Genomic DNA, 17,821 nt, shown 5'->3' on the forward strand with positions numbered 1-17,821 from the left:
TAAGTAATGAAGCTGAGGTACTGTATTTTGCCAGAATTGTATAACCATTGCTCTGAAAATACATTTTAGCACCGAAAAGGTTATATTCCCTAGTCACTACAAAATACAAAAATACATGTGTAAATAGTTTTGTTTTTTTTAAAAAAAAGAATACAGTACTAGTAATAATGGTAACATATTCATGTTATGAAATTAATATGTTGTGTACACCACTTGAAAACTATTGCTTACGGATACATACCAGTTCAGTTGTGATTTAGGGCGTTTTTCTACTTTAATCTGACTCTAGAGCGATTGTAGTGTACGTCATTGGGTTATTCGGGCTTGAAGGAAATGTGAATATTTACCGCCATCTACTGTTTTATTTTTGCATTACACCAATACCAATAACACACCGTCGAGGAATTGACTATGATGTAATAAAATAATAGTACTGAGACGTATTTATTTTCCATATGAGACACTTGGGCACTAGTAATACATATAATGGAATGTGGATTTGTAATATCAGAATAAAATATAAGAAATAAACTGCTTTATCCAACGCAAATGAACCAAAAAACTAGCTGAACCAAAACATTAATATCACACTTTAATGTTGTCAAGCTGTTATAGTTTTTTTTTTTTTTTTTGTATATTATTTTCAGTTAAAATATTTTTAGGGTTGCGGATCTAGGTTTGCAGGGTTAGAAAATGTTTGTCCGACTCTGGAACCGGTCCGTGTTACATACACGCCCCTGCTTGTGAGTTACATTTAAAAAAGACTGAACACAAGAGGGCGACTGTCAGCATGTTTCTAACACTGTATATTTCTATAGTTGTATAACGCATTTAGTTGTGCATGCCTTTTCCCAGGGACGTCGCTAGGCCTATTTTAGGGGGGCTAAAGCTAAAATATTCATTAGCCCCCCTAAATAAATCAATATATCAGTCTATATATTTTCTCTGTGATTTTTTTCTTCTTCGTCAAACGTTCCATCGCATCTTAAACTTCTTACGGGGCGGGCACTAGGACCTGGGGGAGGCTGCTGCTGCAGAGGCTGCTGCCCGCGCTAGTGACTGTTAGGCCTACTTGTAGCTCACGTTTTGGTTAACGTTAGCAACTTCTGTGGCTTGAGATTGCAAGCTAACAGTAAACGGACAGGAAATGGCTCTGACAGGACGGATGCATGCAGATAGGCTACGATATGAATTTGTGGTAAGTTAGAACAGAGAGAGAGAGAGTATTCACTACTATAGACGTTGGTCATAATCAAAGCTTTGTTAACCAATGCGTTTTTATGTGAGGCTGTGTAAGTTACAGTGTAACAGACGTTGCGAGCTAGTAACGGTAACGTTAACGGTGTCTTTTAAATTCCACATAAGTTATGTGGCGATGATATCTAATTAACGTTGTATTTAATGTAGTTTTGCTATCTGTGCCAGGCTATAAATGAGACAGATGACGTAACATCATGCACAGATCTTTTCATACTCAATTGGTTTCATTCAGTAGGCCATTGCAAAACAATTATCAGTAGGTTATGTGTAGAAAAGGTGACATAGTATTGATCACATTGTCATTGTATTATCCTCAATTTCTCAACTGTAGGCTAGCTAACGACTAACGTTAGATGGATATACGGAAATTCTTCGAGAGGCAGTGCCAGCAGCTCTGCCGAAGGCAAATCCGGTGAGAAATGAAGATTTTACCAGTTCAAACAAACAAATTAAAACTTAAACTGATTATTATTTATTTCTTTATTATTATTATTATTATTTATTTCTTAGCAGACGCCCTTATCCTGGGCGACTTACAATCGTAAGCAAATACATTAAGTGTTACAAGTAATACAATAAGAACAAGAAATACAATAACTTTTGTTCAAGCAAAGTACAAGTGTGACAAACCACAATTCAATAATACAGCAGATAATAGTGATAGTTACATCAGGATATGATTAAATAGTGATAGTTACATCAGGATATGATTAAATACAAAGTACTACAGGTTAAACACTTGGCAGATTACAGTATTAATCACCTATTAAGCCTTGAGTTATTGTAAATATGAGTTTAATAACAATACATGTCAAAACACAGCAGACAAGAATGAGGGAAAGAAGCTGGAGGCCGACAGGGCTGAGGGAGCATGTCATATTAAGTAAGTCATATTAGATCAGTGTCTAACACAAACTTTGAGACAGGTATACTATTAGCCAACCTTGACCAAAAATAACCTTATTTGATAGATTTTACACCCTTTGTTACTCTAAAAATACATGATGAAAAGACGTTTTGGGGGCTTTAAAAAAAATCCTGGGGGAGTATGCCCAGACCCCCCTAAAATAGGCTTAGCCCCCCCTATCCATGAATCTCTAGTGACGTCCCTGCCTTTTCCATATGATTTCGTTCTACTGTAATCTTACTGTAATACACCGCAGTAAACTTGTTTAGGGAATAGAATGCATACTATATTTAGATGTGATAGTATTACACACAGTGAATAATCCATGGGGTAGTGTGTGATGATATATAGTGTGTGATGCCAGAGTTCTAAAGTTCTGCGTTTGAATTTCTTTCAGTTTGGGAAAAATATCAATGTCTCTTTACGGCAAAGGGCGTGCAAAAATATCTTACACAACAGTGCTACAGTTAAGAAACGAAAGTTAGATTGAGAAAGCGACCGATCACGAAGCAATGACGGGGAAGAGCTCTTGTGTTCTTGCAGTCTTATCTGCAGTTTTTATACCACTCGGTAAGACGTTTTTCTTTTTCTTTATTCTTTTTGTAAATTGACAAAGACTTATGTTTGCTTCAGGTGTAGCTTCTTACAACCGCTGTCTGGTTGATCAGTCCGGCTATTTAACATAACTCATAAGCACAGCGGAAATGTGTTTTCAATTAATACAATTACTGTCTGTACATTATACGTTTTTAAATACTGATACGCAAGAAATCATTTCAGAAGTATTATATATAATACATGTTTATGTTGTTGTTGTTGTTGTTTTTCAGACCTGCCGGTAGTTGATAGCAAATTGAACATTAACGTAGTCTATAGTTTGTTGTATATAGACTGAAGTGCATTTATATTGAAAACATATTGACAAAAATGTTGTGTTACAAAATTATAACTGGAGATAATATTTCTGTTATGAAAATCATGTTTTGAAGACTAAATGTACATAGCACTGACTGGGCCAAAACAATGAATTTAACTGAATCTCATAATGAGAATAATATATTTGCGTCATATTTCATATCGTATTTTATTTTCATATGATAAAATTAATGTATTTTTATAACATCTCACAGAATTATATTATGTTGAAACAGACGTGAGAAACAACACTACGGTGAAGTTAGAAAAACTAAATTAGAACAAATAAATACAATACAAAAACAAAACCATTTTGTAAGATGGCAGTTTATTTGGAATTATTGCATACAGCCAGACCTTATACCGATCACTATATATTACTGGTAAAAATGTATGGATATTGACCGCACCTTAATGATGATTTATTATCTTTTAATTGCTTTTTGCTTATTATTGTTGTTATTATATCCGCAGTATATTGTAGTAAAAGCATGAATATTGAGACTAGGGGGCAATGTGTACTGGAAGCATTGTTACAGCTCCTTTGAAAGAGCCTTTTAGCTTAAATACTACAGTAAATCCAGGCAGGTCCAATTGGTACAGTCAAAGGGACTGTCCACACATGGGCTACACTGTACACAGGTGGCCTTTACATCCAGGTCATTTAACATTTGAAATACATATACCAGGCAGTCATCAGAGTGGTCACTTTAGAAACATTCACTTAACAATGTAACAGCTTTACTATACCAGATACAGCCCAGTTGTCATGTTTTCTAGGCCCCTGTGGGTACTCCAATATCTGGTTCATAGCACCATTTTACATGCAAGGCAGCAAACATTACTAAGTAGTTTTGAGATCTGTGAATGAATGTCTATGAATGAATGATACTGCAGCACTCCAGACTGCGTTCTTCTTCTGCCACATCACATCAAATAAAAAAGGAATCTGCACTCTTTACTGTACATAGTCCCCAAATGAATTTCTTTATGATAATAATCCTCTCCAACCACTTGTTCTTTCTCAAGACTCAACATTTAGACTTCACAGTACTGAACCGATTGCTTCAGAGAGTATTAGAGACAGTTTTTTTACATTTTAAAAGAGAAGGCCTGCACTATTTATCTTTAAAACATTTCAGTTATGTTAATGGCCTGTCTGCACTTTGGTGTGTTATTATTAGGTCACTTATCTCTGTTTAAATTGATGTGTCCTGCAATATTGAACTAAGCCATTTCAATTTAACAAAACCGTTTTCAACAGTGAAGCATTCCATGTCTAAAAAAAGGGTTCACCCTGGAGAAAATATCTAGACTTGGACATTGTGGTTTATGGAACAGGGGACAGGGTAATAACTGAACAGACACAGGCACACTAGGTCAAATGAATGAGTACCCTTAGGAAAGTCATCTGTTACACCCAGCCCGGGACAGTGTATACTGTTCAATAGGTGTAATTCATATTTTTTATAGCCGGTATGTTATTAGTGCAACATCTATACCTCTGGAATGGAACATTTTGAAACCAATAAAGCCTTTATGACCCATTCTTTCTATTGTTTTCTACCCACTTCACTAAAGAATAAAATGAATCGGCCCTGACGAACAAACAGCATGAAACCTGTGGTCACTGTGAGCAACAAATGCCCACACTCTCCAACACTGTCCCCCACAAGATTTCAATCAGCTTTTTCTTATGATCTACCACAGCAGGGGACTTATGGTACCGTGCAGTTAGGAATGCCTAAGGTCTATATTGGAGATACCCATTATGCATTAACAGAACACTGTGCAAGCACACTTTACATTAACTACATTATATACGATACATGTTGCTCAGATTGAAACTACTGTATTTGCATTTTGTGCTGCAGCTCAATTTTGTGAGAACTCATTTTGGCAGGCAAGGTGTGGAAGGTCATTCCAGTTCCCATCATTGTTGCATAGAAGGTTTTAAAGTGAATAATCTCAGGGCTGGTTTATACATGTCTAAAGGCTGAGGCAGTATTATAGTTCTGACGGGGAAGGAGGAGGTGGAGCAGTGGTTGGCCATGAGTCACTGGGACGTCTTCTGACACCCACATACCCTCTGGGCTTGTTTAAGAAGAGTTGGGATACCAAGATAATCCTATGGAAAGCATGAGCTTCACTTGGCTTTTCAACTTCCGACAGCTTTTAATTTCAACTGGGTGAATTACCAGCACATTGCAGTCATGTCTCTCTGTGAATACCTGTGTAAAATCTGCATAATGGTCAACTATCTGTCAAGCGCACTTTTAAACACACCTTTCATCTTTATGAGCAGGTTTGACTGTACACTATGCATTTTGCATTCTAAAATCAAATGTTCATTTTACCACGTTGTTTGGATAATTTGCAGTTTTCAATAAATAAATAACACATGTAAGACGCTTTGGATAAAGATGTCTGCCAAATAAACTAATAATAATAATAATAATAATAATAATAATACTTTTTTTTCTTTTTTTCAGCCTTTTCTGACAGTTGTATGTCCTATGTTGACCAATATAAAAAGTGGCGCAGTGAGGAATACTGTGGTTTTACTCAGTTCTGCTGTGGAGACTGTGAGAGACGATATTGTTGCGGCAATTATTTTTCTAAATTTGATAAAGATGCACAAATGAATTGTCACACAAGGTAGGTGGATGTGAAAGTTACTGTTTTTCTGCAGACATCATGATTTGCATTGACATCATAGACTCCAGGGGTTCATTTGTGCCGGATCGCACCGGATCCCACAGTCAGTATCTTTTTAAATTTGAGAATTCAAACAGTTTTCAAACGATGAACTGTATGAAAAAGACCTGAAGATTACGTTAAAACATGGTTTGCAAAATATGCAGTTACAAACACCAACTATAAGGCATGAAACCCCCCCTGATCCACTAGCACAGGAGAACTTGAAGCATATGTGGGAGCTGCTGTAAATCAAGGGCAGTGCATCAGGTCTGAAAACAACAATGCTATTGTTTACAGATAACCCCTGATAGACTCCTTAAGTATATTTCAAGGTTTGGGACCTTGCAATACCTTACCTACTGTACGGTAACATTGGGTAGTCCAAGATTAGTGAAACCAGGGATCTATGAAACCAGCCGTGTATGTACTGTATCATGATTTTGTATAATTGTCATTTATACATGAATTAACCTATTCATTAATTCTCAGCCCTCTGTTCTGCCTGCATGTACTACAGTAAATCAGCACGGCCATTTTGCAGCTTTCCCATGGTTATATTGTGCATTTACTGTAGTTTACCATTCCTCTCTGTGCTTTACAATGCTTACCTGCGCTTTACCAAACTTTCACTGTGCTTTATTACACATTGCTATGCTTTTACTATGGGGATCTTTTATAAGGGAATACGATCAGACTTTCTTCTCATCTGATATGTAACGAAACAGCCATTCAACCCACTTTCCTAATTTACATAACCTTCTTCACCATGTACATTTGTAGAGCACACATTGTCTGAAGCGCTGTGACTCATAATAAGAGGAAGCAGTTTCCTGTAACACCAGATAGAACTGTCTTGTGCTGATATGATCTTTAATGTGGAAACCGCAATAAATATCTGCTAAAAAGCTTGCCCACGTTTATTTAATGAAAACATACTTTAAGTTACTGAATAGGGCCCATGCCAATCCAGAGAGTGTTTACTCTCTATTTAACTGAGCTCGTTTGATTAAATCTTTCACAGTATGGCATGTTGTACTGTAGCAAAATACCTAGAATTGAATATATTTTCCCCTAGATGAATAATGTAAGAGCTAACATGTTATTTCATTCTAGATAGGGTTTATTCTGCCAGTCTGTAATCTCTGGTTAATTCCCTCACACGGCACGGTTTCTTTGTTTCATGGGCTTGTCTGCAAATATTGTGTTTGAGGCCCTTAATGGGATAGACACCAGAATAGTTTGTTCTATATAAGCGGGGCATTGCTTAATGGAAGTATACATTATTAATCAAGGCAGCTAGACCCAATGAACCCTCTTACAGTACATTAAGATGATGGTGTTTATTTCCTTGTTGTTGTCGTCCTTCATGAATACGTCTTTATTTAGATTTACAGAAGGGAAGCTTCTAACTTCAGTGAAACTAATACAAACCTTTTTATTGCTATAGGAATTGTTGTTTGATAAGCTATAAGAAATAAAAATACACTTCCACCGTTGTAGGTAAACAGCTGAAAACAAAGCAGGCTATGAACGTGTTTAAAAAGGGCTTACTGGTGAGAGCTGCAGTGATGAGTATTTGAAAGGAATCCTATGGTGCGGGTTTATTTAGATCAGCTAGGTGTTAAGACCACGTTGTGTTGTCGAGTGTAGTTGCACTGAATCCCTTTGCAATTGCTCTAAGATTATTTTGCCTAGCATCCCTTACACTTTTTTTTTTTTTTTTTTTTAACAATTCTGTTAAGATAAAAAAAATATATATATATCAAGTTTAAGGTTTAATTTGAAACAAATTGGGACATATTTTCAAAACATTTACTTCCGTCTTTTAAGAAACTCCTAGTTTTTGAAAGAGGTAAGACAAAACTAAAACCAAACAACTAAGTTATAATATTTCAAGTCCTCTGAAGCACTTTCACTGTGTTTTGTGTCTCATCTTGTAACATTAAAACATGTTTTTTTTTCTCCATTCAAAAAATACGAGTTAATTAAAAGAATGGAGGAAACTCTTTGAAAATACGGTCTGTAGTCTCTTGTTGGTGGATTTTTGAGGTCTTCATTTGAAACCTTTTAAATACATTGGGATTAATACTGTACATATTTTTGGACAAACACAAAGCCACCATCTGTTGTTAGAAGCATTAGATAAAAACCTATGAAGCATGAAATAAAGCAAATGATGCCTTATATTTTGGAAGTTGTTTTTTCTATGTTATCAGTATATATTTGCATATTTGTTTTGCTTCCTTGCTGTACAGTACAGTTTGAAAATCACATCTATAACCTCTTGCTGCTGCAGCTTGTTATTTGCTTGCTTGCTTTTAGGGGATGTAAACTAACCGGTAAGCCAAAAAAAGTGTAATTTCTGATGAAACAGAATGCAGACTGTGGAAGAATTATTAAAAATAGAACAGAATTATGGGACATAACAGAATTAGCTTATCAAGAGGTACAGTATTCTCCTTAAGAAATGTAAACATGCTGAGCGTACAGTGGATCCCATTCCACAATCTGTAGTTGTTCTTTACTTTGCTTGTTGCAAGCCTGGGCTGACATCAGGATGTGGGGACTTACAAAGTACAGCTGTGTGGTTTTTGCAAGTGTGGGCGTGATGGCAGTAGTGTGCATACAGGAGGCATGCCCCTACCCGGAGCTATATTATCTACAAAAAACCCAAACAGAAACCGATTGATCGTATGAGCAGAACAAAACTCAGACAATCCTTCCCAGTCTGTGTTTGAGCTGCCTGTTCACGCTGTGTGTCCATGAGTGATACTACAAACTAGAATTTGTTGATTGTTCACCGCAGCAGCCAGACCTCTGGCTTCAAGATATCAAACAGGAAGCTGTTTTTTTTAATCTGCAACTGCAAAAGAAAGACACCCAGCAGGTCGCATGGAACACAGTTTATGAAAGCTGTAGCAGCAACACTACTGGACTGTCAACAGCCATTATTGTTTTTGTAAGGAATAACAATGAGTGACTTCATGGACGACGGGTAGGCATAGCGTGTTAAGAGGAGATTTGGAACTTTTTTTTCATTTGTACCGGGTTTGAAAATGATACACCTGTGTCCTTCCTGTAGTTCAGGAAAGGTATTAGCAATCCTTTCCTACCAGGCCTGCTGTTTACAAGTAGGCATTTTGGGGACTTTAAACACTACTGCCCAGCAGAATGTGCTGCTATATAATAGTATTGCCATAATATTTCAATATTGTCACTGAGACGGAGTAACATATTGACTTTAGAGCTCCAGGTTCCAGGCCTATATGTAAAACAGGTCTTATTGTTTAATGTTTCATTTAGAACTTGTTTCTGATAAGCCTTGAATGTGTTGCCATGACATGTCATTACATAAGCCTGATAGACATGTCCAGGGCTGGGGCAAGGATTTCTCTTTTTTTGCCATCGCCAGGGCCTTTATAATATATATATCAGATTATGTTTTTTTTTTTTAACATCATCACAAACCTACTGTCATTAATGATCAATGGATTCTACCACCATGCATGAGCTTAGAGTTATACAATTGATACAGGATCCGCAGGCTACTTCAAAACCATCGTATTTTCATTGTAACCTATTTGTACAGTACCGTATTGCGTTCCTTAACTACAATAAAACTGGTATCTAATGTGTAGGTTAGTGATCATATAAAGGTCTCCAGTTTATTTGCTGATGTTTTTGATTCCGTTCCTTGTGCCCCTCGTGGAAAAAATAAGTTCACTAAAAGTTTTTTCTTGTAGTCTTTTCTTGTAACAACACGGGAAAACCCAAAACTTCCCCTTAAACCGATGGCTTGGAAAGGTCAGTGGAAAGTTATACATTTTCAGGTGGGCTTAGATCTCATGATTATCTTCCATTTTACATCTCAATATTACCATAGTTTATGAATAAACAGCCCACACGCTACAGTGTAGGATCATTAGAATGCAGATTGAAATAATGAGGAAAACAAGAAAAAATCTGCGTTGCTGGTTTTTTGAGTGCATTGGGAGTCTGTGTAATAAGAGGAACAGGCACGTACGTTGTGTGGGATCGTGTGACTAGGGAATACACCACTGGTTACAACATAGGGTGGAAGTGCTCTTTTTTATTTTCAATAACCATTCTTGTTTCATCATTGTTTATTTGCAAAAGGTAATCTTCCATCTTATTCATTCTTTTGTTTTTTACCTGTTCAAAGGTACATTTTAACTTCTTGACTTCTTCCTCCCAAACCCTTCTTGTCACAAAGCCCCCTCCCTCGAGTGAGCCAGTCAGCGCCGCTATAGTAGGAGGTTGTGTGTTGTCTATGTGATATATGCCGGATCGAGAAGCAACATGTTTGCTCATTGTATCAAGAGCGAGTGTGGAGCTCATAGAGCTGTGGAACCGGTTTGCTGTTTTCTCTGTCGTCCCCTTTGTGCAAGCTGTGCCATGTCAGTGTGTGGGTACACCATGTCTGTGTTTGCTATCAGACTGCTAGCCTTGAAGCCGTCATACTGGCAGACCATAGCAAGTCGTTTTAAATGCATTTGATTGTAATGCCTTTAGTGTCCCTCCCAATACATCCGTATTGCAGTATTATTCCAGATTGTCAGCAAGTGGTGCAACATCAACTTTGGGGACTGCTGTATTAGCTCTGAGGGTTAGTGTAGTTCAATACAAACTATGCTTTCTGTGGTAAACGACACCCTGTCTCGAGTGTCGCTCCTCCATCTATACTCACAGCTGGAATCAGCAGGTTAAGGTGGGCTGGAGGAGTTGTGTTAGAGACGGCACTGAACTTATCAAAACAATCTAGCTCCAGGCCCAACTGACTAAATACAGCTAAAACACTGTAAGATATGTGGGAACCTTTGGGGCACACAGCAAGGAGCCAGTAGCAGTCAAGAGTTTGAATGCTGAAAGACTCATTCTCAACAGATTTTGCAAATGGCCGCCAAGTACACAAACACATCCATCTGATTTCTTTGCATGTTCTTAAAGATCCCTACAGTGTCAGCAGACAACCCTCCTTTCGGAGAGGATTCAACTAATACAATCTGCTCCTACTGCAGCTGTAAAGAAGTTGATTTTGCACGTATTGTCAGTGTTATTTTGTTTCAGAATATGTGCCTTTTATTCCATTCTGGGTTATCCTGTGAAGGGAGTACTTTAAAGGGAAAGCCAACTCCAGCTCCCCGTCGCCTCACACATAGACTGAAACTAATCATATTTTTTTTTCAAATGAATAAAATACAAAAAACGTGAAGCACAATTTGTCTTTTGTCTAACATACCAGTGTGTAGGAGTGGGTGATGTTTTTGTTGTAAAGTCTATAATGTAGCTTAAAACAAAGGATCCTTTGTAATTTGACATGCGGTGATTTAAAACTGCCAAAATGTAACTTCTCAGTGAGAGGGATACACGTGCTGAAGCGTGGTACAGTGCACCTACATTAGTTGATCAAATAGAAAACATCTTGGCAAGTTCCTGTAAAAAATAAAAAATAAATAAAAATCTTAGTACGAAGAGGCGGTGGTATTTCACAACCAAAAAATGTGTGTAAGCCAATTGTGAGGAAATGTATTTTTATGATTTATGATGATTGATGTCCAAACAGTGATGATTAAGACTTAAACAAGTTTGTTTTATTGATTCCATTAATCAAAAGTTACATGTATATTGGACATTATCATTATGCAAGATAATATAGCGAGTCGCTTTCACAGAAGTGGAGTAAATGGCCAGTTTACCGATTTCTTCTGGGCATATCCTCCACAATGTTCTGGAGTTCTGGAGGCTTCAAAGCGTAACTCGTGTCTCAAAGAAGCATGTCTTCCACGCTAGTATTTATACCTACTGTAGCTATCTCGGAGACTATGTGACTTTTAACATGTTAGCTCTCTTAGTCTGGTAACCCACGTGTAATATCACATTAACTACAACTTGCTCTTTTCATCTACATTGTTTTATATTCCTCTTACTAGTTTCAAAGAGCATACATTTTGCAATCAGTTTCCCCCTAATATTGCAGACACATTGCCAAGTTGGCGCTTGCATATAGCAACCCTAGTTACTTAGCATAATCACTTCCCCCTATATACTTACAAAGTGCTCAGAATATTAAATCTCTTGCATAGATTTTAAATCTCACCTATAGTACTTTATTTGACCTCTTTCCCTACACAATATAGGAACGTTTTCTTTAAAACCACTCAAAACCATTATGGTTTAGAGCCTTGCCATTTATTACTTTCAGCATGCATTTGATTATCTTTTTAAGTGCCTCTTTTGACATTACCTCAGTTTCGTCATTGTTTATCATTCATCCACACACATGTGGCGAGCCAGTGTAAGGCTCTAGGGAGGAATGGTTGTTTGTAAAGTCTGGGAAAATCCAACATGAAATTCCGTTTTTAGCCTCGCTGTGGGTGGGAGGAAGGAAAGGTTTGGTAACTGAATCTTGTGGTTTTACAGCTCTGCATTCTCTTGCGACATTTTTATTTAACCTAAAAAGAAGAACTGCCACTGATTTCATAACTCACTACAGATACTGTAGATGAACGTTTATGACGCATAAAGCTATGTCCAAAAGTTTAGCATAACCTAGAATTTTAGGATTGAGACATAAAAAAAAAAAATTTGAACAGAATTTAGATCTTTTATTTAACATCTTGTAATCAAAGAAACTACAGAATGATACTGCAAAAGTCTAATAGTAGTGCAGTATTTCATGTTAGATTTTGTAACGTGACCATTTTTTATTTCAGTTTTTTGTTCAGTATATGGAAAACTACAAAGTGGTGTGTAATTCAACATGTTAAACAAATTATTCAACATTATTATTCGGTTTCATTCGACTTTATGAAGCACAATTTGTTAATTCTATAGGGGGATGCAAAACTTTGGGACTACAGTATGAGGTAACATAATGACCTTACATTTTGGCTTACTGAACAGTAATTCTAGAACCTTATAAAATACCCTATCTGAGATTATCGACCAGAAAGCCTTTTCTTGATTTTATCTGGATTACCACAAAATCCAAATGCTTATTGTGACCGGAGCGCTCTCTCTCGGTCAGCAAAGTTCCTCAGGTATTTTTGTCAAGGATGGTACAGACACTTTGGTGTACGGTGAAAAGCAACCAGTGTTTTTTATTTATAAGAAGTAAACTTTTTTTTTTTTCCAGGTGCAATGTGCAGGAGCTCCTTGTTAATTTCCATTAAACAAAACAAAACAAAAGAATAATACCAGCCACTTCTAGAGTTGTGTCCCTTCCGGAATGACTCTTGAAAAAGGACTCTCTCCCCAGGTGCTGCAAAGCACCTGTTAAGTATCTTAAGCACCGCCCCCTTTTCAGGTGTGCTAATTAGCTCAGGTTATACAGGTCCTGCTGGCTTTCTGTAACCTCCATATTGTCTGCAGAGCACAGCCACTCACACATGCTCTCCTGCAAACAAGCAAGTGTTTTATAAATAATAATAATAATAATAATAATAATAATAATAATAATAATAATAATAATAATAATAGTAACTCTGTTTCCCTCCACAGGTTTACAACAATGATAATTCATTTTGATGAACAGATGTTTCGTCAATTTGCAGTGCAGTTCAGTTCTTTGTTTGGTTTTATGTTACTGACTCTTTCATTGTCTTTTTAATTTCCATGGCTGATAGTAGGCCCAATGATGCTCTGGATTTGCTGGAGCGCTTCAACAATGTGAACAGGCAAGTTTAGTTTTTATACAACAGTCTGTGGTCACAGTCCATGTTTAAAACAGTCAGTAAGTCAATGAAAGTCTGATGACCAGGCCTAGTGACATTCTCTGAAGTTATTTAGAAGTAAAGAATGTAGTCTAACCATTCAAGCAAGGCAGAAGCTAACCTTTAATACGTGTACAACTGAGTGCGACCTTTCAAAGAAACACACCGATCCAGTTTGAATGAGTGGGTCTCCTTTAAAAGGCTCTTCTCTTCTATATACTGTATCTTATTCAGAAGAAATGTTGCTGCTTAGGTTTCAGGTTTCAGTCTTGACCAAATGCTGAAAACACTGTATGCACTGAGTTGTGCTTTTGAGACGGCTGGTTACATGGGGTTTAAATTGCATCTTAAAGTCAAAACAGAATATACTGTAAATATATAGGCTTAAGCACTTGTTTTCCAACGTAACCATGTATGTCTGTGTGTATGTGTGAACTATAGGGCTCATTATTATTTCATTCAGGTGTGGTGAGAAAAGTGAAAACTGAGACAGATCCAATTTCAAACAAAAGACTTCTTACCCTGGATTTAGTTACATAGTTTCCTAAACCCCTCTAAACCCACCTACATAGATTTTGTAGGTGTCCGACTCTCCTTACAGTTGTATCACCTTGACAAGTACACTCACACAGCTTCCCCTCAGCCTTAACAACTCTTGTAACACTTTCAGTAATGATCACACTTTCAGTCCCTTTTCAGAGATTTACCACAACCTCACTATATTGCTTCGTCTCACAGACAGTTGACGCCCCAGCACGAAAGATCAGATCAGGGAAGCAGTGTAGCAGCCAATGAACTGCTACATATGTTTATCATATGCACAGACATTTTACATGTTAAAGAAAAGTACATTACTGTTAATCGAAATATACCAAGCAATTTAGTAAACAAGGGGCCTGAGTGTGCAATGGCAATAATGGCAATAATGGACAATAAATGTACCACCCCAGTCATTTATCATTCCTAGAAAATGTGTAACATTTCTGGGTACCATGGATCCTGTAAGATGGCTCGCTAATTAAAATCATTGGCATATATCTGAAGAGGGGGCATTTTATTCAGGGATTACTAATCTATTTAGAAGGAAATGTCTGAATGAGGTGAAACAGCTCTACAAACCAGCAGGGATTATTGAATGCCTATTCAAGTCGATGTAATTGCTGTTTCTTTCTTGTTATCTTTGGTGTTATATTTGGTGTATTTTAGTGGAGGCTGTTGTTATCACTAGGATGGATCCTGTGTTTAACCACAAGCTCCCTGTGTTTGGGTTTCAGATCGGGAATGTCGATCGTGCCCATTTGGCTGGCCATCGTGATCGTCGTCGTCATCATCATCATCATCATCATCTCGTGCTGCACATGCTCCTGTTGCTGTCTGTACAAAATGTTTAGAGGAAGCCCAAGACGTAAGTTAAGGTGTTAGGGGTCTGCTTTCAATCCCAGATAAAGGACCTTGTGTCCCCTGTACAGGTTCAGTATACAGTAGTAAGCATGCCATACTTGCATGTAGCTGGAGAACTTTGATTAAAGGACAATGCAATACCTGTAAACAACCAACATTTCTAAACAACATGCAGGGATGGGAGTGTTCAGATTATGATCTGATTGCTGCATTTTTTACTAACTGCAAATGCAGAAACTTTATTAAATATTTGTGTTCCCATTCCTACATTTTGCAGGTGTGGTCTTTTAAAGGAGAAGTTGTACTTCTAACTCTCAGCACTTGCAGATTTGTTTTTGGTGTTTTTGAAAACATTCAACATTGGTATTTTTGTAATGGTAAATGTAAAGCCTAAATATGTTAGAAAAAAAAGGGCAGTATTATAAATCCTGGCAGTATATATGCATTCATTTTCAAATTAAATGGAGTTTAAATAGTGGTTAGTGCTTAAAGGTCAGACTCGGAGGGATGGTTTTTGCTTCCGTGCAAAATGCATCAAATATTTTAATGAAAAGAAAAAGGCAAATGTACCAAAACTACTTATTTACAACAGAATGCTAATTAAGGTCCCTTAAGTCTGAAAAAAGAACTGCTACTAAAGCCCTGCTTATGAATGGCCATCCTAACATTATACGGTGCTACCCACCAATGAAAACCCCCTGCCAGTTCTCAATTTGTCCGTTTGTTAATAACTTGCACAACTCTTTACATTGTGGGTTTTTCACAGCGGTCATTGCACCTAATGCAACAACCACTACTACAGTGATGCAAGTGCCATACCAACAGCAGCCTACTGCAACTCAGACTTACCCTTGCGCACAGTACTCAGCCTACCAGCAAGTGCCAGTCCAGGTGTTTGGGGCCCCTCCTACCTATCACGAGGCTGTCTCAGGTAAGAACTGCACCAGACCAGGGATACTGTGAACTCCAATATGCTGAAAGCACACTTTTTTAAGGCGTCAAATGTCTTAAGAATCTTTGTGCCTTGTTCGTAGAGCATTGGTATACTAAAACTTTACTGGTGGGCTAACTCTTTTAAATATAATACAATTCCCAAGACCAAAGGACTTGTGTGAAAATAAGAAACAATTTATGATTGAGTGATTTATTTACTGTTGTGAAGTTAAAAAAACAAGTACGTTTGGCAATTTGCTTTATAGCATGCAATATTTTAGTGCTATAATGAAAGTTTATTTGTGTAATATTAATAGAAAATTACACTCATATGGGTAAGAATATTCTGAATATATATTTGTATGTAAAGACAAGTTTTTAATTGCATGTAATGCACTTTGAAATATTCTCTGGGTTGCCGGTGTCTTTTCAGTTGGTATGGAAGCCTGTCCTTATCCCCCAGCCCAGCTGGGATACAACCCCAACCAGCCCAACTGCAACCTTTCTGGGGCTGTCTACAACCCACCCTACAACCCAGCCTACATGGACCCACACAAGCCAGGCCACTGAAATGGACCTCTGCAAATTCCAAATGTATCAATACTGTTGATCTGCTTCTGCTGTCCGTGTAGGAATATAGTGACAACAAGAGAACTTTATGAACATGTTATCCTTGGATGTCTACAACAACAACAAAAATGATTCCTGTTTTTTTGGAATATTTTCTGTTTGCTTTTTATTTGCCTTCTAAAAAAGCAGCTCAAGTTTTCCTGTCCAGCAAATTATTTAAAGTAGATTAGAAAATATTGTTTCATAGATAGAAGTATAAAACTTTGTTGGTTTATTCCAATTATTATTGCGAAAGAGAGTATTTAGAAGTCCAAAATTGTAATAGATAGATAGGTAGATAGAAACACACCCATCTTATAAGGTCCAGTGATACACACATTATTGTGAATAGGATAATACTAGAAATCAGTGTTTGAAACCGTGCTCCTGTAGAGATTATTGATACATGTGTCCTTGCAACTTACTCTGAAGTTGTGATGGTTAGGGAAAAAGCAAATGCATGCCAAAAGGTGTATTTTTTTTTATACACCAGCATCTGAATTGCTATTGTGAAACAGAAGATCTCAAAATGTCTCATTACCCACAAATGTTATACACACATACATTGTTTTGTTTACAAGCAAGTTGATTTATTTTAGTTAACAGTTGTAACAGTATTGTCAGTCACACTGCAGTGCAACCTGCAGGACATTGAAAGAACTGCTGTGTATTTTGTGAGGATGATCTTTCTTTCCATTGTTTCAAGATCGGATTTAATTAGCCTGTTACAGAACATGTTGTCTTCTTCTGCACTGTTTACTCAGGTTTACTGGAGACTATTCCTTTTTTAAATTCAAAACCACTCCATTTCAACTTTTTTATGGGGATGACAGAAAAAAAAATATACAGGAAATGCCTTCCTTTTTTAGGTAATAAAATGTCACCTGGATGGAGATACAATATCCAATTCAAGCTTTAAAATAACAAGTAGGTCTTAAATCATTATCCGTAAAGGCATGTTTTAGGGGTCACTGTAAAGTTGAGTCACTGGGTTGCTTTCTTTGTGTTTTATATGTGAATCAATGAATACTGAAATCGTTCTCTCAGTCATAGACATACCTGAACTGCCTTTATAAAGTGCCTTTATTGTGCCTGTAATACCCATGCTTCTGACTTTATACATAGCTGTTTGTTGTCATATTTCCTTGTGCCTGTTTATTTCATGAACACATCTTTACATTGTAAACAGAGAAACTTGTTTTTGCCTCAGCTCTGCAGAACAATCTTGTTTTCCTAAATAAAGTCAACATGTCCATTTTTTCCCCTATATACCCTACATTTTTGTATAAAAAGTTTTTGTCAGTTTTGCATCATATGGCAAGCCCGGTTAGGCACTCATTTCATGGTCACAGTATTCAAGGGA

At 37.1% G+C, this 17,821-nt stretch overlaps 1 protein-coding gene across 4 annotated transcripts; it reads left to right on the forward strand.

Annotated features, from left to right (window-relative positions):
- The first annotated feature begins 1,052 nt into the window (after positions 1–1,052).
- On the forward strand, positions 1,053–17,725 carry LOC117962800 (protein shisa-5-like). Of its 4 annotated transcripts, none has more exons than XM_058999773.1 (8): positions 1,053–1,198; positions 1,592–1,672; positions 2,565–2,737; positions 5,575–5,740; positions 13,432–13,479; positions 14,790–14,920; positions 15,683–15,847; positions 16,283–17,725. In XM_058999773.1, the coding sequence occupies exons 3-8, from the start codon at positions 2,680–2,682 to the stop codon at positions 16,417–16,419; spliced, it is 705 nt and encodes a 234-aa protein (XP_058855756.1). In that variant the 5' UTR covers positions 1,053–1,198; positions 1,592–1,672; positions 2,565–2,679; the 3' UTR covers positions 16,420–17,725. The 4 variants fall into 4 exon arrangements, with proteins under 4 accessions (XP_058855756.1, XP_058855757.1, XP_058855753.1 ...); XM_058999770.1 differs by having other exon boundaries at positions 1,054–1,198; positions 13,429–13,479; XM_058999774.1 differs by lacking the exon at positions 13,432–13,479.
- Positions 17,726–17,821: the final 96 nt, after the last annotated feature.

This window comes from Acipenser ruthenus, chromosome 25 (genome assembly GCF_902713425.1).
Source record: "Acipenser ruthenus chromosome 25, fAciRut3.2 maternal haplotype, whole genome shotgun sequence".
Classification (NCBI taxonomy): Eukaryota; Metazoa; Chordata; class Actinopteri; order Acipenseriformes; family Acipenseridae; genus Acipenser; species Acipenser ruthenus.

Excerpts from the sequence above, each read along its gene's own strand:
- LOC117962800 (XM_058999770.1), top strand. The coding sequence starts at position 2,680 with ATGACGGGGAAGAGCTCTTGTGTTCTTGCAGTCTTATCTGCAGTTTTT. Across the intron at positions 13,480-14,789 it reads CGCTTCAACAATGTGAACAG|ATCGGGAATGTCGATCGTGC; the intron begins GCAAGTTTAGTT and ends TTTGGGTTTCAG. Across the intron at positions 15,848-16,282 it reads CTATCACGAGGCTGTCTCAG|TTGGTATGGAAGCCTGTCCT; the intron begins GTAAGAACTGCA and ends GTGTCTTTTCAG.